The sequence below is a fragment of the Numida meleagris genome, chromosome 4, assembly GCF_002078875.1.
Source record: "Numida meleagris isolate 19003 breed g44 Domestic line chromosome 4, NumMel1.0, whole genome shotgun sequence".
Classification (NCBI taxonomy): domain Eukaryota; kingdom Metazoa; phylum Chordata; class Aves; order Galliformes; family Numididae; genus Numida; species Numida meleagris.
In genome coordinates this window covers 11,582,196-11,604,814 of record NC_034412.1, presented here as the reverse complement: position 1 = coordinate 11,604,814, position 22,619 = coordinate 11,582,196, and the positions used below count along the sequence as shown (strand labels likewise).

Genomic DNA, 22,619 nt, shown 5'->3' with positions numbered 1-22,619 from the left:
TTCCTGTTTAAAATAGCCAAAGAGTACACAATTATGTTATCTCATTCAGCAAGATATAGTCAAAGGGAAAAGGCCAAACAAAAGGCTAAAGTTTAAGAAGCCAGCAATGAGCGACAGCTCCAGTACTGTAAAAAAAATCATAGAAATATCAATTTTTAAAAGGGAAAGTACACAGAGAGGGACAGACTGCTTGGTTTTACACCATCTAGTCTTGCACATCTAGTCTTGCAGTCTCAGTTCTCCTTGTCTGTGTCCTAAAATGCCCTGAACTCCAGCCTGAGGAATGCTACATAACTATGCAGTTCCCAGATTCACGTTCTTATTTTCTCAGTTCCCATTTGCTGCAGACAGTAGGGCCAATTCCTAATCTACACCAAAGCAAAAAGTATAATACAATTTACCACATAAAAGACTTCCCTAAAGTTCACTTCAGTTGCAATTCTAAATATCAGAATCCAGGCTAATTTAGAAATCCTCCAAGCAGAAGTGATTTTCCTTGCTACTAGTAGACACTTTTATGTTTCCCCAATGCAGGTATTTTAAACTTACAAGAATTTTGAGCATCTTCTATCGTTGATAATATCTGTCAAATTGAAACCTCTTTTCTTAGTGCTTACCCGTCACCATAAAAGTAATTTCCAAATTCCAAGATAGAATTTTAAATTTTAATATTTACATCTTAGTTGTTAAATCAAAACATATCAATCAAATGGAACTGATTATACTGTAATTGACTCAACGATATATGAGAGAAATCAGATGCAGCAGTTGCAAGTTCTGAAAAGCCAAATAGGTAGGTGTGATAGATATATTAAGTTCCTGGTATTCTGAAAGATAATTATTTTATATCTTGTTGCCCAAGTGATACGAAAATGTTACATCCTTGCATACTTCAACATTTTTGAAATTTTTAGTTGCGTGCTAGGGCATTGCATGTTTATATCTACCAGTAAAATTTACTGTTGGATTCTTACAGGGGGATCCTGGAGAAAAAGGGCCCCCGGGTCCTCCTGGAGCTGTTGGAACTCCGCTGCTTCCTGTGAAAGGTTAAAGCTAATTTTAACTACTATTTCTGCTGCATAAAGTTTATGAAGACCTATTTTGCTAAGGTGTTAGAAAGTAACCTCTAGGGACAAATCCTAAACATTATCTTCTAGGTTTGTTTATGTCTCACTGATCTTAATGGAACTACATTAAATATACTTACTTTAAATTAAATGTTACTTGAAAGATCTTTATGCATGCAGCCACAGTTAGGTCTACTAGACTATCCCTAGTTATTGGGCCACAGCATACTTAGGAAAGAGCTCTGAAAAATAAGCCCATGCTGGGTAATGGAGACAAACAAGAAAATCAGGCTTCGCATGGTAGTTCAGAAATCCTGTGTTCAGAATTGCCACAACACACATAGTTTAGACTTCAATTAAGCCTCTTAGTGCACAGCAGGGGTGAAATCCTGGTTCCTGAGTTTGCGGAAAGCTAATTCCATCAGGATTTCATCACTGAAGTCCACTGAAGTCACTAAAAGCTGTGTGAATTCAAGTTCCAGGCTGTTCTCATTCTGTGTCACTGTTTTATCCAATACTGCAAACACAGAAAAATGGAATATTTCAGTTTCATAAGCCATAATTTCCCCCTCTATTTCCTGAATGTGCTTTTTGTTTTTATTCTTTTTCTTACAAATCTAACGTAGGCAGATGCACAGAAATCACTTTTTATACAAAATTTCTCAAGCTAAATTGCGTGTATATGGCAGTACAAGATGATCTGTTCAAACTTCTAGATTTTCTGGACAGTGAGAGAATGTGTTCTGTGGTTGTACAACACATCCAGAAGAACCGAAGTTTTTGGAAAGTACGGAAGCTGCTGTGCATGTTACATAATTTGTACATGTACTAGGTCCTGTGATTCCTAGAAGCATCAAGTTTGCATCATTTGTATGAAAAGGCACAGGCAAACTACGGTTGGCTGCAAAAAAGATTGATCAACATACTTTATTTCTACCTTAGCAGTGTATTATCACTCATTCATACAATCTATAATATTAATGTTTTAAAATAGACATTCTCAAGTTTTGTTTGTCTGGGTATGCCTGAGAGCTGCAACTACGTCTGTTGGTACTATCAGTTAACACCAGTTGGTACTCACTTGCAGGAAGGAACATATGTATCATTTCCTTCCTCCTTCGACTTCCTAGCATCTTTTCCCTACTCACTGAGAACAAGTACTCTCAATAGAATACCACTCAATCTCATTGCCTTCCTACCAAAACCTCAGGCTGTGATTTTAAATCCTCTCTCTTATTCACATCTTTATTATCTAATTGGCAATAATGTGTGGAAGTTCTTACTTCCTACACAGCAGGAGACAGTGGGGAGCAGCCAAGCGTGCTGCCTGGAAGGGATTTGTTTTGGCATCTCAAAGGGAACCTGTACAGTAGGAACATTTTAACAAAGAGCTTCCCATAAATTGTATTTCTAGTGCAGCAAATACTGATTATGAACACCAAAATAAATCACAACATAATCCCGGTTCAGCAGAACCTCCCCACAAGATAGGAGCTTCAACAAAAATCAACTGAGATTGTTTTCCATTGGCTTTTATGGGTTTCCAGCTCATGCAGCAAAAGATTTAAGCCCATGCTTAATTCTAGTATCTCAGTTAACATTTAACGTTTATTACGTGCACGATATGGGAGTAGATACTGAAGTATTTTTACTTCAGTAAAAAGAGACATTCAGAGAGAATGTCATTTATCAGAATTGTTTGAAAACAGAATGCCAACATTTCGCTTCTCCAATTTCATTAAGCTGTTTATATCTGATTTTTCTTTATCAGCAGTTAGTTACAAAAACATATGTATTTATTATAGCAATTTTGAAAATATTGGGTATAATTATTATATAATTTTGAAAATATTTGGGTAATTTCCAGTAGGAAAATGACATCCTGAAATGACCTGCTTGCGAGCGCTGGCAGATACGCACCAAATGCACATTTATTTTAAATGCTACTTGTATTTATCTGGGGCAAACGCTTCTCTCAGTGTTCTGAAATATGTAGCAAAGACTCTACTACTGAGTGACAAAGTTTTGAAACTGTATGTCTGTGAAATGGGCAGGAATCCATAGAAAACTAACCAAATCCTCCCACTTCAAAATTTGTCACACATTTAAAACTGTTTCATACAGATAAAGAAGGAGAGATCACTGTATCTTACTTCTTTGCTGCTCTTGAGTTATAATTTCATTTGCAGTTTTATTTAAACTGTCAATTGCATAAGATGTTCATTTCACATATTTTTTATAACTCTGTGTAGGCCCACAAGGAGATCCTGGATTTCCAGGTCCTGCAGGTGACATGGGGTCAGTTGGACCTTCTGGCCCTGTGGGCCTGCTAGGAAGACCAGGAGATGATGGAACAAGTAAGAGATTCTGGGAATAAAATAAGAATTCTTTTAGTTATCTCCTACTGGTATAGAAAACTCTTTGTTCTTCTTTCATGCAAGTCACAAACAATAAGGATTTGGGTTCTACAGACAGTGAAAAAATTATCTCAATATTTCCTTGTACCCAAAAAAGAACCAAAATGTTCCAAATAGAACATTAGGAATTGCTAGAAAATGAACAGAAGGCAAAGCAGAAAATGCTGCCATGTACTGTATAGCCACGGTATTCCTGTATCTGTAGCGTTGTGCTCAAAAATCCTGTTCCCAACTTCAGAAAGTTGTAAAGGAGAGTGATATAAATGACTTTGCTGTATAAAAGTGTCAACGGTTTACGGGCGTTCGGCCCGGTTCCGTGACAAAGGGGACGGGGGATCCACGGGCCCACGTCCTGGGAAAAGGGAAAAGGGGAAAAGGGTAAGGAGATGGCCCTGAGAGCAAAGAACAGCAGCAACAATCTGAGGAGAAACAAACTAATTTACTAAATAAGATATCGGAATGCAAAACAACACACTATAATACAATATAATTACAATTTAAGCTGATAAATCCAATACAGAGAGAGAGAATGTCCCAAAATCAAGGTAGGCCTTACTCTGCTACTGATGATAAGACGGCTGGAGAGCGAGGTGCTGCCAAGACGAGAGACGGCAGAAAAAGGGACGAGGTCTCGTGATCTGCAAGTTTTTATACTGTGAGCTTTTATCTTTTCCCTCCGGCTGGAAAATGGTAACAGAGGAGCAAAGTGCCGTGGGGAATGTAGTAGTCCTTCTCTTCTGAGAACCAGGTACATTCACTACATGATGTTATGATGTGGAATACCAATAACCGAAAATCACAAAACCATGACAATAAGGACCAACTAAATTAACTGTGTTGTCTGGAAAGGGGATAATGAGGAGGAGAAGAGGCATTTGAAGGTACAGAGCAGAAGCCACTTGTTTTTCCCAAGGAAAGAAAGGAAAGCCTTAATATTTAGATTTAAGTCTTATTTCTTGTACAGAGTTCCTTCTGCATGACAGTTCTAAACTGTCTGTATCATGACTTTACAGGTCTGCCTGGCCTGCCAGGAATAAGTGGGGCACCAGGACCTCAAGGTTTTCAAGGTGACCCTGGTTTGCCTGGAACGGGTGAAGCAATTCCAGGAAGACCTGGATTTCCTGGACCACCTGGACTACCAGGACAGCCAGGAAGACAAGGCTTACCTGGACTACCTAGTATGTTGAACAGCAATTTATGTTTTGAGAATATCATTACAGATTTATTGCTTTTGTTGGTCCTACAAAAATCTGAGAACTGCCTTTTGACAGATGTATAAAATTTTACATGTAATGTACGAAATGTGTTTCCCATTAATTGTCAATCCGGAAGATGTCAAGATTTTAGCTTCCTGGGTGACTTAAACCCACAAAATAACATAACATATAAGTAATGCTCCTGAAGATGTATCAGCAGAAGTTAAAAACACAGTCAACTGGGGAGTAAGTCCAAATCACCATGCTTTACTAAAGCAACAAGCTGTAAAATTTTACAGTGGAAAAAAAGAAAAATAGCAATGAAAAAAACGCGTCAACATCAACTCTAGTTAGACTTCCTTGCGTAGTACGATCTGTAAGCAACAACTTGTAAAGTATTTTGTTTTTTTCAAAGGTGTAATTTGTACTGAGAGAGGGATTCCTGGAGAACCTGGAGCAAAAGGTCAGATAGGCCTTCCGGGAAGAAAAGGTGAAAAAGGAGAAAAAGGTAGGTATACCTGGATAGCAACAATTTGAATACGAGACCTTTGTCTTAGGACTTAGCACTTCAGTCCTAACAAAAATTTATGGCAACTTGTATGATCAGGACCATCAAAATGTATAGTTAAATAGCTGTTGGTATTGCAGCTTTTAAGTCAGTAGAGTCACACACTACAGCAATTATTCAGCACTGTAAAAATATACTGATAAGGTTCACTCTTCTGAAGGCCATCATGAGATAAAATGGTCTGTGCACTACACATACATAAAAGAAAGAGGACAGTATTTTAAAAATATATTATGCAACTGTTTCAATGTAATTTTGATACATTTACAGGAAATCAAGGCCTGTGCTCATGTAGTGCTGGTCCTCCTGGTCCCCGTGGTATACAAGGACCTCCAGGTACTCAAGGGAAGAAAGGACAAATGGGTTACCCTGGAAGACATGGAGAAAAGGGTGATCCAGGCTTATCTGGTGCAGCTGGATCACCAGGGCTCCCTGTGAGTAGTTTCATGAGCTTCAGTAAGTAAATCAAATTAACAGATCGCTCACACAGGAGGCATTTTAGAGGAGCAGTGGAGGAACTGGCCTGGAAAGCCATGTAAAAGTTTGATTTAATTCTGCTTTTTTCAGTCCCGTAGGAGGATACATTTTATTAGTTTTTATCTGATTTCCCTTCCAGCAGTGGTAAGAGTTTTACACTGAGGGACAGAATGCAATTCTGTGCTGATGGTGTCATCAGGAGGCTTAGTAAAGATGGTGTGTGTTCATGTATTTTGGTTTTGAGTCATTTTTAATTTTAGTTGTAAATACCCATTGTTTTTCTTGAAAAAAAATACAGATGCACCAGTTGACTGAAGATGATTTTTTCAGTTAGTTTAAATGAAAGTGTTTCCAGCAAAATTTTATCAAGACAAAGACTTGCATGATCTCGTGAGGTCAAGATGTATTACACCAACATCTGTGTGTGTATGTGCGAAGGAACCCTTGTTTTTATTCAAGTATTTCAAGTCACTTTCTTTATTCCTTTTCTTTTTTTAGAAATTGAGATGCTTAACTTACTTGTTGAGCTTAATTTATTTGATGGAGTGGCCTGAACAAAATACAGTCTTTCACTCCCATCGACTGTGAAAGCAGTGCTATTTTTTGTTGTTGTGTTTATCCCTTCATTGTTTGGTATTACTTTTTCATCTCCCATTTTCAGACACTACTCAGCCAAAGTTTGTTCCTTACATGGATCAGCCACTATAGGCAAAGCCATATCTCTTTATGACATGCATATTAGCAATTAAGCTGAAGTGGCATCAACATTTTGCCCAGTCCTTAGAAAGAAAAACTATGATGATCCTCAAAATAAAGACTTCTAGTTCATTTGAATAGCTTCCTTGCAATATAACAGTTTCATTTCAAGTTCCTCATAAAAAGAAACGAAATGAAAGAAATGAATTTTTTACGGGTAAGGGTTTTGTGTACTAGAATCATTTGACATCAGGATGTAACATCAGTTTTTCAAGTTACCAAATTTTACATTTACCTATAGTGTTTCAAGGTCAGAGTCACACACCAAGGTGATATGCAAACCAGAGTGGAGAACTGAGAGCACAAATCAGTATAAAAATACAGAAAAGCATTTTTTTCCACCTCTAAACCTATCAAGTCATAGACTGCTACAAAGATACCAGGTACTAAACTAGGTGCAGATAAAATGTTATACTGACAGCTTATCACTTCTTTTCTGGAGATTAACTTACAACTTTCCTTCTTTTTTCTTTTTTTCTCTTCTTTTTTTGGGATGGCGGTTATCACTGGTAAGGGGACACCTGGTTCTGGAGGACAACATGGTGAAAAAGGAGAGAAGGGTGACCAAGGAAGAGTTTCAATAAAAGGTAAATCTATATTTTATCTTTAGCCTTTGTTTCCTGTACAATCCTTAGGCAATAGAGTGAGACAAACACATTCATCTAATCTTCAAGTCATTAATTTGGCAAGTTATAGAGGCCTAGAGGTCATGTATATCCAAACTGCTTTCTTGAATAAAAATTCTTTCGTTTTCTTCTTACTCAACACAAGATCAACACAATTTTTTACGCTTTTTACTTCATAGTTGAGCCGTAAAACAGGTTGTTATTAATTTAAAAGCTTGTTATTAATGCTAATATATTTTCATGTCTTGTGATTGATAATCAAGGTCTTACAGATGTTTGTATAGCAAAAACTAAGCAGAATAATATTATTGTGAAAATATGAAGAAATATTATTATATAGAAGCCACCACCTGAAGAATCGTATGTCAGTATTCCAGCTGTTATTTCCACTTAAACAACCAAAAATTCTTCTTGGGAAAAACATGAAAACAAACAATAGGCTACCAGTTGCACAACCAAAATACCTGTAATTAAATAGATCAAAAATTCTCCCCAGTTACGGTTATGATTTGCAAAACCAGAAAAGACAGAAAAACAAATTACAGTAATCTGATGATAAAGTTACAAATGCTACATCAATTATTTAGAAAAAAAGATATCCATCTTATTGTTTTAAAAGGTTAGTTTAGCTAAGGATGGTCTCTATTTATAGACACTGGAGCAGGGCAAAACATTGGCTGTTTATTTAGAAAGAATTTCTCGATGCAGCAAAATTCATCCTAGGGTTAGAATAGTTTTGTTGTCCTTTATTCAAAAATTGCATTTTCATAAATGTCAGTGCAAGAGAAATCTAGGGGGAAAAGTAAGAAAACAATAAAGACCTTTTGGAAATATTGGTGCAAATATTCAGCATTGTATGTCATTACTATATCCTGAATTTACTGAAATCAAGCATAAAACTCTGACTGATTTCCATCGTACAGTGTTTTCAATCTGTATATAACATTCACAGAAGCACGTTCTATTGATGCCTGTAAACACATCTTTTAAAGAGACAAATTTGTTTCATGAGGTGTCCAACTACATACTGCCTTCCTAAACCAAATTGCCACATTCAGGAAATCTGAATTCAAGAAGTGAAAAATATCATACAGAGCTGGATAGAATGAATGGTTACCCAGTATTTATCTAAGCAGGTAATAAAAAGGAAAACATACTGTAAATACTCTACTTCCTTTTTTAAATTATTTTAAGGAATAAAAGGTGAAAGAGGTCCTACTGGGGTTCCAGGATTTCCAGGCCAAAAAGGTAATGATGGCAGAGATGGGGATTTAGGATTGCCTGGGGAAAAAGGAGCTGAGGTACGTTTGACTGTCTCAGGATTTTTTCCTATATGGTTTAATATTTTGTCCTAGGAAGAGGCTCTCTCTTAATGAGGAATGTAATTTTATTCTGAATTCATAGCAGATAAATAACTTCTGTCATTTTCTGTTAGCCTAGATCAAAAATCATAGTATCACTGAAAAGATGATCTTTTTGGAAGTACTACTGTTTGTTACTTCTGGATATGTCTTATGCATATACTGGATCAATATCATGGGATTAGGAAGAAATAAAATCTACCTTCTGTTCCTGTTGTTTTTCATTATTTAAAATTAATAATGTCACCCATGTAGTTTCTTGACTGTAGAACAGCGTTTTCTGCAGATAATTTTCTACTGTGGCTTTTGATAATCAAAGAGAGGAAAGGAGGTAGGCCATGCCATTTCTTGTCAACAGCTTCTTTCTTTTAGGGTGAATCTGGAGTACCAATACCAGGTGATAAAGGATTTCCTGGAGTTCCAGGACTACCCGGAGTAAAAGGACCGATGGGATTGCCTGGTTTGGGGTTTCCTGGCCCTCCAGGAGTCAGAGGTACCCCTGGAGACTTTGGTGATGATGGTAACATTGGGCTGCCTGGTCCGAAGGGTCAGAAAGGTAATTTTAAATATTTACATTAAGAACTAAATAACAAAATACATGTTTAGTACCATCCTTTACAGTTTCAAATGCATTATATATAGTGTTAGTCATTTACAGCTAAATCAGTTTTGGCAAGCTCAGTGGTCACATACTGTCAGCACTTAGCAGCAAGTACTGGTGAGAATATGAATCTCAAGGGACTTTGAGCCTGGAGTGTGCTACTTGTGCACTACCAGAGGAATTATTTTCTGGAGTGAAGAACATGCCTATCTATAAGGATTTACAGGGCCATGCTTTTTGCTAAAGGAATAGGAAAAGACAACTCATGCTTAAGACATACTCTTTCTGTTTGTTTATTCCCCACCAAAGAAAAAAAAAAATCTTCACTGATATCAATATATATAAATAAAAAATGTACACAGAATTGAGATGAAAATATTATTTCTTTCTTACAGCAGAGGCTATTGTAAAGAAAACTTTCTGCCAACACAAAAGTGAAAAAGAAAAATCTGTCTACAGAATACAACTGTATTGCAACAATTAGAATCATTAACAATATTCTATACAAAATAAGTGGCAAAAGAAATGCATTAAGATTCTTCATCAAACCTTAAATAATATGGCAGTAACTATGTACGTAAAATAGACCTCTCTCTTTACCTTTGCTCACTTGGTTGGTTAGTTCCACAGAAATGTTTTAGTAAATGTCCGGACTACATTTATTCTAAAATCAAATAGGCTATTTTCTTTCTCGCTCTTGCTTCAGGTGACACTGTCTGCATTACATCACCATACCCTGGAAATCCAGGTCCCCCAGGTTTTAAAGGCGTTCAAGGTATGTTTACAGATGGGGGAATTTTATTTTTAGTTGAAATAGAGTTTTTAATTAAAAATGGAGTTTGTAATTAAAAAAAATAAGAAGCTATCCTACAAAGATACACTAAGCATTCTAGTTTTTCAGCAAATACATGTCTCAAAACACAAAACTGCAAATGTACAGCTATATAGTTATCCATTACAACTGAGGGCTAGAAAGCTCCAGTTTGCATGATCAAAAGGTATCCAGACTGTTTTCACAGGAATGACTAAATGAAGGTAACTACAAACAACTCTGTCCTGCTTTAGTTAAAAGACACGAGAGAGGCTATTGAATAAACAAAGGCTAGACTCAGATAGGACCTGGAATGTCTGCATCTGGATAACAGGATAAAAATGTATGCCAGGCAAGAAGATGCTTCAAGGCTGTAGTTTCTAAGATGATATTGTTCATAACATGTTGCACTCGATCCCTAAAATCTGAATACTTAATACTTTCCTTGTTCAAGTTAATTTAACTTCAAATAACTCATCCAGGAACTGGCTAAACGTTGCTTCTGATGAACGCTAAAGTATTTGAAACACCACAGAAAATCATGATCAGAACAAATAGGGATAATGGATTTTCAAGCTGTCACTTCAACATGGTATTACACAGCTCCCTGACATGAGTATTGTGAACGGTAACTTATTGTGCAAAAGAAATGATATGAAAGAACAAAGATCAGTGCATTGAGTTCAACTGCACCATTCCAGAAGAAGTGTATAGCACAGAAGAATTTGAGTTGACGACTGTAATTCACCAGGTTGACATCCCATAGTATTAAAATGTTATATTTTTTTTCCTACACAATTTACTCTGGTGATTTGAAGTCTGCTGTTACTGTAATAGGGTACTAATCCATTTAGAAAAACAGCAGCCATAGATTTGGTTGTAACTTGGTTGGCAGCTCTTGCTTGAAAGGTTTAAGAATCTTCTTGTTTTCAAAGTACATAGAGTAGCATGAGATAAAGACAAAATAGTGTTCCCTTAGATTACAAATTTTAGAGCTGTACTGGATTTTTACATCTTTTTTTTCTGTTTCCAGGGCCAAAGGGTTTAAAAGGACTCCCTGGTCTTCCTGGACCAAGTGGCTTTGATGGGCCAAAAGGCCAGCGAGGCAGGCCAGGAGCAGGAATCCCTGGACCAGAAGGTGAATTTACTTTTCTCAGTTCAGGATACGTGATGGTCAAGCTGTAATGCATACATACAGGGTAAAGCAGCTACAGTGTAAAATGGAAGTATATTTCAACTAAAGCTAATAGAAAAGGAAAATTTACCAAAGTCCTCCCTTGCCTCCAGCAAGTACTGCAGCAAGCTAAAGTTCAATGCACAGGGAGGAAATGATTTTGGTGTATATAAATTTTCACAGAAGACTGAGACTAACTAGTGCCCTTACAGCAAAAGAATTGATCTTGACAAGAATGACAGTACACAAGATAGATGCTGCCCTAGAGAAAAGCATTGTCCCTCCCCACAGGAATAGTTACCTCCATCATCCCTCATGTATTATTAGCTGTAAATGAGAAATCTGAAATTTACTAATATAATATCACTTTTCCTTGCAAAGTGACAATGTAATTCTGGTTAAATATGATTTATAATATTCCAGAGCGCTGGAAAAAAAAAAACAACATATGATTTATTGCCCCATCTGAATTTAAAAATCATACCAACAGGCTTCCGAGGCACAGCTGGTGATCCTGGTGAAGAAGGTGAAAGAGGATCTATCATTGATGGTAAAAATGGTGCTCCAGGTCCACCCGGCATGGATGGCCAGAAAGGCGTTCCAGGTGATACTACATATGGCCCTCCAGGAATCCCAGGCAACAGGGGACTGCCAGGACCACCTGGTGCACAAGGAGCAAGGGGTGATCCAGGCATTCCTGGGGCTCAAGGTATGAAACAATTTTTATGAAGCATTTCCATGTGATCAAAGATGAAAGTCTGTGTAAGGTCAGTGCTGATATGTTATTCTTACCTGCATCCATAATGGTGGCCATGAGGGGTACACCATATTTTTACATTTTCACAGATAAGGTTGATCAGCCACAGAGGAAATCTGAACTGCAGGGGAAGGAAAATGCCTTTCCCCAGTTCATGCAGTAACAGTGCAGCTTCCAGTTATTACTGTTGCTTGCTGGCTACGGGCCATCTGTGCTTAGAGTTTCCTGCTGTGCTCCACAGACACAAAGATAGTCCCTGCCTCAAATTGCTTTCTCAAACTGGAAAAGATTGGCTGAAGATGAGAGAACACTCAAGGAGAGAGGAGAGAGAAGTGAATTCCTTTGCCCAGTATAATCCCCAATCCAGTTTTGCTGATTGCTGCAGGTGTCTCCACAGTGCCACTGCCTTCCTAATTTATAGCATATGTTCCCGTTTCCTTTTATAGGTACCTCTTTTTGCCTGGCCCTCAACAGATAAACACATCTTTTCTGTGCAGGGAACACCAGTAGAACTGCATTGCTGGTGCATTCCTGTGAGCTCCTTTGATTCTATTCCTACACATCAGAAACAGCTAGCTTTTGTGGCAAAAAGGCCCTACTCACCTGTAGGTGAGAGCTGAATTAGTATTTGTTCTTAAAGAAAGAAGCTCTCCACAACAGCCAATTCTAAATTACAGATAAACATCACTTTTCACAGACCACGCAAAAGCTGTAGGATAAGTAAGATATTCCAATAACAACATGCAATCTCAAAATTAAAGTTAGGAATTCTCATGGATAACAAGTAATGGAAAGGAAAGACTTTACAATGTTTTTTTGTTTCCAGGGTACCCTGGAACCCCAGGATTTCCAGGTGCTAAAGGTTTTAGAGGCCCAGAAGGTGATACAGGAGCGCCAGGCTGTCCAGGCATCCCTGGTCCACCATGTGACACGAGATTACCAGGGCCACCTGGACTCAGAGGTGTCACAGGCCTGCCAGGTCCTCAAGGTATGTGACATTCATCAGGTTGCCTCACATCCTAAAGCTTTACACATCTTTTCTAGTGGATTTAATCACATGATTTTTGTGGCTAGCACGACAAATACTTCCATGGGGACTGCTCATTAGTGAGGGTGTACGTTGTTTTGTACATTTCTGATAATTCAAGGAGCGTTTAATGTTCATCTCAGGTTTTTCTCAACTTTCCTTTCTTTCTCTTAAATACTTTTAACTTTTTACTTTAATTAATACCTTAACTGGCCAAATATTAATGTGTTCACTGTCAGATAATAAACAGAAAAGTTAATTGTCTTTTATTCTGTTGTCCTGAGTAGCTTAGCTGAGCTCCTGACATTGCTGAGATAATTTTATCTTCCTTACTCTTAAGCTGAAGCATTAGGTAAGGTGAGCTAGTAGATGCATGTCAAAAGTACATAGGGATTTTGAGATTCTCAAAATACAAATAGTTGAGATTTTTCACAGGATGCTTCTAGCTATATGTCTGTCATTAAAAAAGTATAAGAAAACAAAGTATTCCACATGAAAATCTAGACAGAGGCAGGACTCCAGCATAGCAGCGAAGTTTCCAAGTCACTCTGCCATGTTTGATGATTTCAAATTTACACCCGAACTTTATACTTTCAAAATACAATTGCTGAATTCATTCCCTGCATTTATGCTCATAGAGTAAATATTTTCTTCACAGGCGTACCGGGCTTTAAAGGTCAGAAGGGAGACAGGGGCCTAGCTGGGCCACCTGGAATCAAAGGTCTCAAGGGCTCCCCTGGCTCACAGGGCCCCCCAGGTCCTCCAGGGTCCCGAGGACTTCCAGGACCTCCAGGCAATAAAGGACCACCTGGCTTCCCAGGACAAACAGGTACGTTAAACATCCTGCAGAACACCTCATCTATAACGTTTCTTGTTCAGGAAGCTCTTTCAACTGCTTTTGAAGATATGAGACACTTTGCATCCTCTTCCCTTTCAAGCTTCTAGAATAAGACCCTGCAGCAAGGTAGAGGCAGTAACAATACCATCCTTTGTTCTTTCTTTTAAAATAAAAACAAAGGAGTGGAAATATACACTTTGATGCATCCTGGCACCTTGGTTGTTTAACATCATATTTTGGTGTATAATTTGCTATTTTTGATAGTTTGTTGCTATAATATGTCATAATGAGAACAATATACTTCTTATTTCATGCAGACTATCTCCTTTACTGATGCAGTCTGGGACTGTATTCTGTATCTAGAACATATTCTGATAAGTGAGTGAATAAATAGTTTCACATTATGTCTAGTTCTTCTAAAAATGTGAGAAATTCTGCCACAAAACCCTGAAACCTACTTAGATATGAAAATAACAATTAAATTTACATTCATTTTAGACTGAAATGTTGTTTACCATTCACAGAAAAATACCCAGTCCAGAATTCAAAGTACACTAAGGCAAGACTACCCTAGTTAGATGAGTGCAGATTACAAGGTCAGATTAGATATAAACTAAGGCTAGATGTCACAGAATATTAAAAGAAAAGGGGAAAAAAAACCCATAAGAAGTCCAACTTGCAGTATCAGTTATCTTGAGGGTTAGCTTCTCTAGTAGTAAGCATACTAGGTATGCTAAGTAAGGAGGTGGTGGCTGGGGAGGGGAATATGTTTGTTTCAATGCAATCTAGATTTCTTGACAAGTTTGATCTTGGCATGAAGCCATGCTCCTATTACTGGCTCTCTAGCTTTGATGATTTCCTAAGGAGTCTTTGCAAACCTCCTACCTTTTGCTTCCTACTCTTCCTTAGAATGTGATAGCAACAGTATAGCAGACTGAGTACATAAATAAAGCATTTAATATTACCAGGAAGCAAAGGGATTCAAGGACCCCAAGGATTCCCTGGACTCCCAGGAACACAAGGCCCAATGGGAATTTCTGGTGTAAAAGGTGAAGAAGGAAACATGGGTCCACCTGGGCCTAGTGGAGAATGTGGGGATATGGGAATGAAAGGTTTGTAAAAATCTGCTTCACTCTAATTTTGTTACTACTATGGTTACTTTTGTTAAGACTATGTTTGGTATAGATCTATATTTTCTGCTTTTATAAGTGTATTTTAACTTGTTCTCAGAGATACTAAAACCACTTTTCTCCCTTACGAATGCATGAAAACTGACTGGAGAAAAATTTATGTCATAAAGATTCACTTACAACAGTAAATCAAATGATACATAAAGATCACTCATACAAACAACCTTGAATTTTGTCCTGTACGTATCTGAAACTTTAGATTTTTCAAATTTTCTGTCATATTATCTGAATATTAATACAGGAGAAAGAATAATTATCTCCAAAGTGTATTTGGTCACAGACAGTATACATTATAGAGTGGACAGTACATTTGCCATCTTTCTTATTCCAGACAAGCAGGGACTAATTCTGATTTAACACGAGCTGTGTTACTACTGATTTAAGTAAAAAACAAGCAAAAGAAAATTAACTTTGTTAGCAGTGAGCCTTCTCAAACAATGGGGATAAGCAATAGCATTCAAAGGCTTTCTCTTGTAGAGAAATCTTTGCTAAAATTAATTTTTAGGACCTGTAACACAAAAAGACTTACTTACATTACATACGTTTGGTTCACAGGTGAAAGAGGGCTTCCAGGAGACAGTGGCAGCATTCACATTCGCCTTGAGAAAGGACAAAAGGGGGAACCAGGGTTTCCTGGTGAGAATGGATTTAGAGGTGAAAGAGGTAAGTTCATAAAATAAAGCTGTGCACGCAAACATTCATCTTATATGATATAAGTGCCTGGTGTTTTTCATAGGTCTGGATTTATAGTTGCAGTAGTATCCAGCTACCTTACTGGTTTTATACATTCTGAACCTAGCAGGCTAATTTCTTTGGGCAGTTACTATAAGGCGATATACGAAGAGAGAAAGCATAGCCATATTCAGAATATGGTTTGACCATATTGGTCATTATCTTATTCTGCAATTAACTTCAGGTGAAAAAGGAAATACTGGTTTCAGAGGTGCCCCAGGATTTCCAGGGAACAGCGGTGCCCCAGGACTCCCAGGTGACCATGGTGACACTGGACTGATGGGATTTCCAGGATCACGTGGTTTCCCAGGACCAAAGGGCTCTAAAGGAATTGCAGGTTTCAAAGGACTACCAGGTGACCAGGTAAACTGAAGTGACAGTGAAATGTCCTGGACTTTAGTTATATCTCTCCCAACTCCAGTAAGTAAGACAGCGGATACTCATATTGTACTTAAAGTTTCTTTTTGGTAGAAGGACATATCTTTGCTTGTCTTGTCCTTCATTATATTTCTTTGAAAAGAGCATCTGTTTTGCTGATGATTTAAAAGGAAAAATAAAGAAATCCTTATATTTTGATTTTCATATCACAACAGATTTCTGGTTAATGTTTGTAGTAAACTAGGGGTAAAATACAATAATATTTGGTACACTGTTGTGGTACCTTTTAAATCAAGTTATTCAAACCATCTGTGGGGAATTTAAGATGCTAAAGCTAAGCCAAAGGTTAACATAAACAAATTCAAAATTGTTAGTAGTTGTAACATAGAGTTTTTTGGAAGTATTAATGGTCAGTGTTAGACATGTAATAAAGACAGCATGCTTTTCTGTTGAGCTTAAGATATGGTTTAGCTGTTCATATTGATTCCCAGTCTGTTTATCAGTGTAAGAGAACTAAATGTTCTTACAGGTCATTCTTATTACATGTATCATACAAACTTTTTTTGTTGTTGTTTGCTTAAAAAAAAAAAAAAAAAATCAGGGTGATGTTGGCTTACCAGGAATGCCTGGAAACCCAGGACTGACAGGCCCCAAAGGACCTAAAGGTAACAAGTTGATATAAATGCACTTTTGAAAAAAAACCCACGTTGTTATAAATATATATATGCTTTGGTATATGGAAAGGAATTACTAGACACAGGAACAGAAGACAGAAGTGAACATAATTCAAACATAAATATCATTAGAGACAAGTCTGACATGCCTGAAAGGCAAAACTTGCATTTCAGTACATTACTTCTTTAACAGCTTGTTCATTATAATGTTCCTTAATTTAGAAGATAAATCTGTGTGAAGTTTCATAGTTTCAGAAGTCCATAAAAAAAAAGCAAGTGAAAACACACATATATCTGTAAAACTAGTTAAATCAAATAAGACACAATGGAATTATTTATGTTATTAGACAGATGTGTAGTCTTTTAGCATAATACAGAGGGATTCACAATTCAATATCGCTTCCCTCCCGCCCCCCCCCAAAAAAAAAAAATTCTGTACAGACAACGTAAGGCAAAGTTGCTAGGAATTGTTAACTGTGCTAAATGGGAATTTCAGCACAGAAGAAGTTGTGCTAGCTTAAAGACCCCACCAAATGGTATTTATTGAATAAACGGACTCATGCTGCATTGGTTATGCAAATCCTCACAAACATACGTAAGGAGCTCTTTGTTTTTAATAAAGTACTATAGGGAAATTACGCAGTGTCTTTCATATTCAGTATATGCTGTCAGTATTGGAAAAGTTCCCTTTTTTTTTTTCCTTTCCCATAATGGGAAATTTATGTGAATATTGACAGAAATTATTAAATACAAATGAGTTTGTACTTCAAGATAGGCTGGGCTGTCATCTAATTTCCATTTGCCAAAGCATTTTTCATTGTGTTCTCTCATTCCCTTTTATAGTTATAATAACAATAACTAATAATAACATATACATAATACATATGAGTAAATGATCTGATTTTACAAAACTGTTCAGCTTTGTTTTCTTGGATGAAAATGATATTTTTACCACATGAAAGTCACTGTACCTTGACAGGAAAGAGAGGTGACCCAACTCTTCTGCTTGGTGCACAAGGTCGAAAAGGGTCTCCTGGAGATCCAGGATTACCAGGTAACTTCTGTCTGATAAAAAAAAAAAATTGAACATGAGAAACTTTCTGTAAGCTTTGTTAGTGGAGAGAGAGCCCAGCTTTCTGTACGTATTGAGCTGTATTTTCCAAAGTTATAAGCCCTGGGACTGGACAGGCACCACAACGTGTAATGCGGCTAGCACAAACATAAAAGGTATAGTCTGGTATGGTCTAGTATGGCACCGGTGAATATCCTGAATCCTTCCAGGAGAATACTTGTCTTGTCTGCTTCTTACTCACCATCTCTACTCTTTCAGATATCAGAGAGAGCTGCATAACTCATTCCTGATAAATAGATTCAAGGATCATATATAATAGGAAAAAATGCTTTTCTTACCAAATGTTTAGATTTTTTTAACGTGCCACGAGATGAAGAATTGGGTAACTTCAAATAAAAGACTCCAAGATTTTATTATTATTTTATTTCATTTGTTAAGGATTCTGTGGATTCCCGGGTGAGAAGGGTTCACCAGGTATCCGAGGGCAACCTGGAAGACCAGGATCCAAGGGCGAGCCTGGATACCCAGGAATACCTGGATTTCCAGGTAAAGCAAATGTTTAAGAAAAAATAACATGATGTAAGAGCTCAAAAGAGGTAGGGATCAAGAAAGCACAGCTGAAGAGGCACCTCTGTGGAGATGGCTATAGATGGTATGAAAGTTGGTACTGAAGGCTCTTTCAGTATGTCTGGACAGCACCAGTACAGTTTGCTCAGAGCCTGAAAGCAAGATCCATCAGTTCTTCAGATATTCCCACATGCTTTCAGGTACCTGTGAATAATGTAGTGTGCTGAAGAGAGTAAGGAAAAAAAAAAAACACCTGCATTTAATGACTTTGTAGTCAAGGATTTTTTTTTTTTCCCCTTTCCATTCTCAGGAGCTACAGGCCCTCCAGGATTACCAGGAGAACCTGGAGAAAAAGGGAAACACGGAATTTTGGGACCTCCGGGGCTGCAAGGATTAACTGGACCACAAGGTAGAAAAGGTAAATAGCATACAGAGCAGTTCTACTGGTAATATGACAGCATCATATGTTACTACTTTTTTAGCACTGAAAATGGAAAAGGTCTAATGCAAGCATATTTTGATTCGGCATTCCCCTAAACAACTAAAAGAATTAAGCCAGTTTTTGGGACCTTTGAAAAATAACAGATGTAGCCTCACAAATTTGGACTAAAATCTAAAATGAATAAGGAAGAAAGTAGAAACAGATTCTGGCTCTGCTGATGTACCTGATAGTGGGAGTTAAGGAAAGAAAAAGGAGTTTGCAGTACTTCAGGTGTTTTGCTTTCGCTTCAGTTAAGTTGTATTCTACCTTTCCACCATGGAGTGCCACTGTTACTCTAACAAAAACAGCAAACTGCTGTGGACAGTTTTGTCCACATCAAATTGTAATCATAAGATAATTCGGTTTTCTTTTGGTTTTCCAAAAACTGTCTCTTTGGGTTTTTTTTGTGTGGATTTTACATATAAAAGCTTTCCCCAAATCCTATATTACACTTTCACAGTGATCATTGCATCTAGATTGAACAGAAGTTCATCTATACAGTTATTTCTGTGGGAGACCATTATGTCATTCTGAGGATAGCAAATATTAATATTGAAATTATATATTACATTAATACATTATAAAGAAAGATAATCAACTTTGCACACCTTCTGCACTCTGTGATAGCTTATTTCATACCAATTTCAGAGCAAGAAGAATATCAGTGACGCTTTTACAGATATCGTATGAAAATAACATGAGACTATGATAAATGGCTAAAGAAGACAAAAGATTCACCACAAATTCAGACTAAGAAGCTATTGAGAAGGTTTCTCTTACAAAACACTGAAAAATTAAGTGAAAAATGGAAATTTTTGATTATTTGCAGAAGTAAGCAGAGCTGAATTAAACTGTTGTGACAGATTTCTTGCTAGTGCTTAATCTGCAAGGGAGCTTTTAATTGTTGCAAACTGTATTTTCCATAAGGCAGAAATCTGCAATCACGGGGATGTCTAAATTGCGAGAGAAAAAAGCTGTACTGCTGAAAGCTTCTTAGTAATGGATGGACTCTTTTCTTCATGTCATTTGAGGTCAGACACTTTTCTATTGTACAGAAGTTATCCTAAGTCCTGCAAAGGAGACATAAATTAACACATACTGCAGAGGGAAAAGTTTTGTTCCAAATATAAAATAATTAGACACCAAGTTGCCTGCCTTAGAATCCTATATATTGCCATCACAGACAAAAAGAAGGTTAACACTTCTGAAATCATAGTTGGTAATGAAAACTGAATAAGTATTCCAGTTCAACTAGAAAATATAGATCATATGCTATTTTTAATAAATAATATGGATAGTTTTAGAAGTGAAATGGTTAATTGGCTGTTCATTGTTAAGGACACAGCCTTGTTAATATAATTGTCTCTCATTTATATTAATTGTCTTGCACCTGAAGAGCTTTTAGATTAAAAAATTTAGTTCAAGGGCTTCTATCAAAGCATAACAACATTTTCCTTATTACAGAGATAGTTTTACAGGTTAAGGGTTCAGTATGGCAAGCCTTACTTGTGTGAGTAATCCTTCACAAAGCAAGTAATGTTAGGAACATGAGCAGAATTACTTGTGCAAGTAAAAGCTGATTTGGGCTGTAAAATGCAGAAGTGCTGGTTCATGCATAGGTCAGCCAATTCAGCTGCACCTAGAAGTGTGCAGCTACAGCAATCCAAAAAGCTCAAAATACAAGTGCTGATATTATAATGGATTGTTGGCAAAGGTGTCAGAAATTCCCTGGAAAGCAAGTAAGCCAAGCCATCAATCTTGACTGAATAAGCTAAAGATCAAAAAAGTTTTAAGTGGTGGCCTGGGCGCCAAAAGTCATTAGTACTTCATAATCATTTTAAAATACTGCTGTTAAATTCCCCAGATTGGCATACAATTCTCACGTAAATTTGAAAATGAGAACATCCTCAAGATACAAGCTGGCTACAGAAGGCAGGATTGAAATGTAAAATTTCATGAAAAGTTAAAAAGAGCAGTGAATTAAGGGCACAGAAGATACTACAGGTGGGATTAGTAGTATCCCATACTGAAAAGTGGGTTGCATACAGGATACGTTACCCATGCCTTACAGGTTTTTACACTTTCTGGATTTAAATTTTTCCAGACTGGTGTTTGCTGCTGGCTGCTTGCTCTTTTTGTTGTTGTTGGTTTTTCCCTGTGCCTTTGTAATAAAAGTTTAACAGAAATAATTCCGCGTTCTTTCTGAGAACAAAGCTGTGGGATTATTATTTATGGTGTGTTTGCTTAAGAACCCCAGTGACCTATTTGAACTAAGGATGTTTAAATTTGGCAGGTTAACTATTTGATGAAGGGCATTCCTGATGCTGTTCCTGTGGCAAATTGTCCCTGAAACATTTGACTGTCTTAGAAATTTAAAAATAATAATAATTCCATTTGTATGTGTATAGTAGAACAATAAATTCTATGATTCATGCTTTGGATATACAGCAGATTTGTGTGCAGTGGGACATGCCGGGATCAGACACAGGAACTGAAACAGAACCTCCATCCTCTAAGCCAGGAAGTGGCTAGACAGGGAACAGCAGACAGAAAAAGGTAATTCAGAGTTGTGGAAAAAAAACACCACCACTGAGACTGGATTGGGAGTCCAACCCTGTAGGGAGATGAATCAGCAAAGGGGGAAAACTAACAGGAATTCTGACAGTATTGTCCAATTTCTTGAAGACTTATATCTACTCTAGGCTGTCTTGCTCTGGAGTGAAAAGCATCCCAATTCTATTCCTGTCTGCAGTCTTTGAAACCTGTTGTCTAATCTGTTCCTACCACCAGGTGCCTTCTTAGCATGATTAACAGACCTTAAGTATTGCATTCTTGTTTCTCAGGTGAATATCCAGCTGATAGGGTCCCCGTACTTCCTCCCTCCTCGCTAGTTTTCAACAAAAAAAAGCAAAGTATAATAAGAAAACATCAAAGATTGCAATATTCAGCACTTTTACACTAGAAACTTTAAGAATACAATTGATTTCACTCTACATTTTCTAATTTGTGATAGTTCCAGGTTTAAATAGTAGTACAATTTTGAATTCTGGTTTTGCCTGGACAAGAGCATTGTAACATCATTCATTTATTTCTCAAGAAACAATACTACAGTAACCAGGATGAGAAAGGAAATCCAACTTTTTTACTCAATTCTACAGGATTTGCAATAAGACAGGCAAATAACTTGATTGGCTTTCATCAATGTTTGCGCAAAATAGAATTTCAGGTTTTTGACCATTTATGAGAGTGCCTGTTTTCACTGCAACATGAATTAACTTTGAATTTTACTTAAGATTAAGTGCTTTGAAGTGCACCTGCAGCTATTTATTGTTTGAAGCTGGGACAGCATGGCATTGTAAGTCTGCAGTTTGTATTTGATAAGCATACATCTTCATATTTAAGACTTCATATATAGAACTTAGGAAGCTATAAAATGCTGATGACATGGGGATATTTTTACTTTCCACTATAAGAAATTAACATAATCTCAAATTAGGCCAACAATAATAAAAGGATTAAAATGCTATCTGTATTTTTACTCACTCTGTTTTTATCAATTTTCAAAAAAGCTCTGATCATAAAGAAAAAAATATTTTCAACTAGTGCAAATACTCAGCTTATGATCTACTCATCTAGTTAACACTGATAGAAACAGAGATGCTGAATGCTATCACGTACCAGCACAGACCTTAATTACAAATGGTTAAATTCTGTTGTTTTCAAAGACTTTTGCTGTTCAGTTTGAAGAACTTTTGCAGTAGCATGATACAAAACAGCATGATTTCCTGTGTGAAATCTGCAGGACTGGGAAAAATAAGAAAGGTGATAACTATGCTTCTTTTTCTTGCA

The 22,619-nt window shown here is 37.0% G+C and overlaps 2 protein-coding genes across 9 annotated transcripts in view; one reads left to right on the top strand and one right to left on the bottom strand.

Moving 5' to 3' along the window:
* Positions 1 to 22,619, top strand: part of COL4A4 (collagen type IV alpha 4 chain) — a 68,000-nt gene that overhangs the window by 30,908 nt on the left and 14,473 nt on the right. For 2 of the 3 annotated variants that reach the window (XM_021395304.1, XM_021395305.1), the window contains exons 18-37: positions 977 to 1,046; positions 3,320 to 3,424; positions 4,498 to 4,662; positions 5,096 to 5,188; positions 5,519 to 5,682; positions 6,996 to 7,068; positions 8,302 to 8,408; positions 8,841 to 9,024; positions 9,776 to 9,844; positions 10,914 to 11,018; positions 11,545 to 11,763; positions 12,638 to 12,799; positions 13,497 to 13,667; positions 14,645 to 14,788; positions 15,422 to 15,529; positions 15,783 to 15,961; positions 16,578 to 16,641; positions 17,630 to 17,704; positions 18,161 to 18,268; positions 18,600 to 18,707. In XM_021395304.1, coding sequence (XP_021250979.1) covers positions 977 to 1,046; positions 3,320 to 3,424; positions 4,498 to 4,662; positions 5,096 to 5,188; positions 5,519 to 5,682; positions 6,996 to 7,068; positions 8,302 to 8,408; positions 8,841 to 9,024; positions 9,776 to 9,844; positions 10,914 to 11,018; positions 11,545 to 11,763; positions 12,638 to 12,799; positions 13,497 to 13,667; positions 14,645 to 14,788; positions 15,422 to 15,529; positions 15,783 to 15,961; positions 16,578 to 16,641; positions 17,630 to 17,704; positions 18,161 to 18,268; positions 18,600 to 18,707 — 2,473 coding nt within the window. The remainder of the gene's footprint in view (positions 1 to 976; positions 1,047 to 3,319; positions 3,425 to 4,497; positions 4,663 to 5,095; positions 5,189 to 5,518; positions 5,683 to 6,995; positions 7,069 to 8,301; positions 8,409 to 8,840; positions 9,025 to 9,775; positions 9,845 to 10,913; positions 11,019 to 11,544; positions 11,764 to 12,637; positions 12,800 to 13,496; positions 13,668 to 14,644; positions 14,789 to 15,421; positions 15,530 to 15,782; positions 15,962 to 16,577; positions 16,642 to 17,629; positions 17,705 to 18,160; positions 18,269 to 18,599; positions 18,708 to 22,619) is intronic. The other variant, XM_021395306.1, reaches the window with a different exon arrangement.
* Positions 1 to 22,619, bottom strand: part of COL4A3 (collagen type IV alpha 3 chain) — a 131,171-nt gene that overhangs the window by 99,396 nt on the left and 9,156 nt on the right. For 4 of the 6 annotated variants that reach the window (XM_021395316.1, XM_021395310.1, XM_021395313.1 and 1 more), the window contains exons 2-3: positions 17,622 to 17,715; positions 15,400 to 15,499 (exon numbers count right to left, since the gene is read on the bottom strand). The gene's annotated coding sequence lies outside the window, so the exon portion shown is untranslated. Of the gene's footprint in view, positions 1 to 15,399; positions 15,538 to 17,621; positions 17,716 to 22,619 lie in introns of those variants that run through there. The other 2 variants (XM_021395315.1, XM_021395314.1) reach the window with 2 other exon arrangements.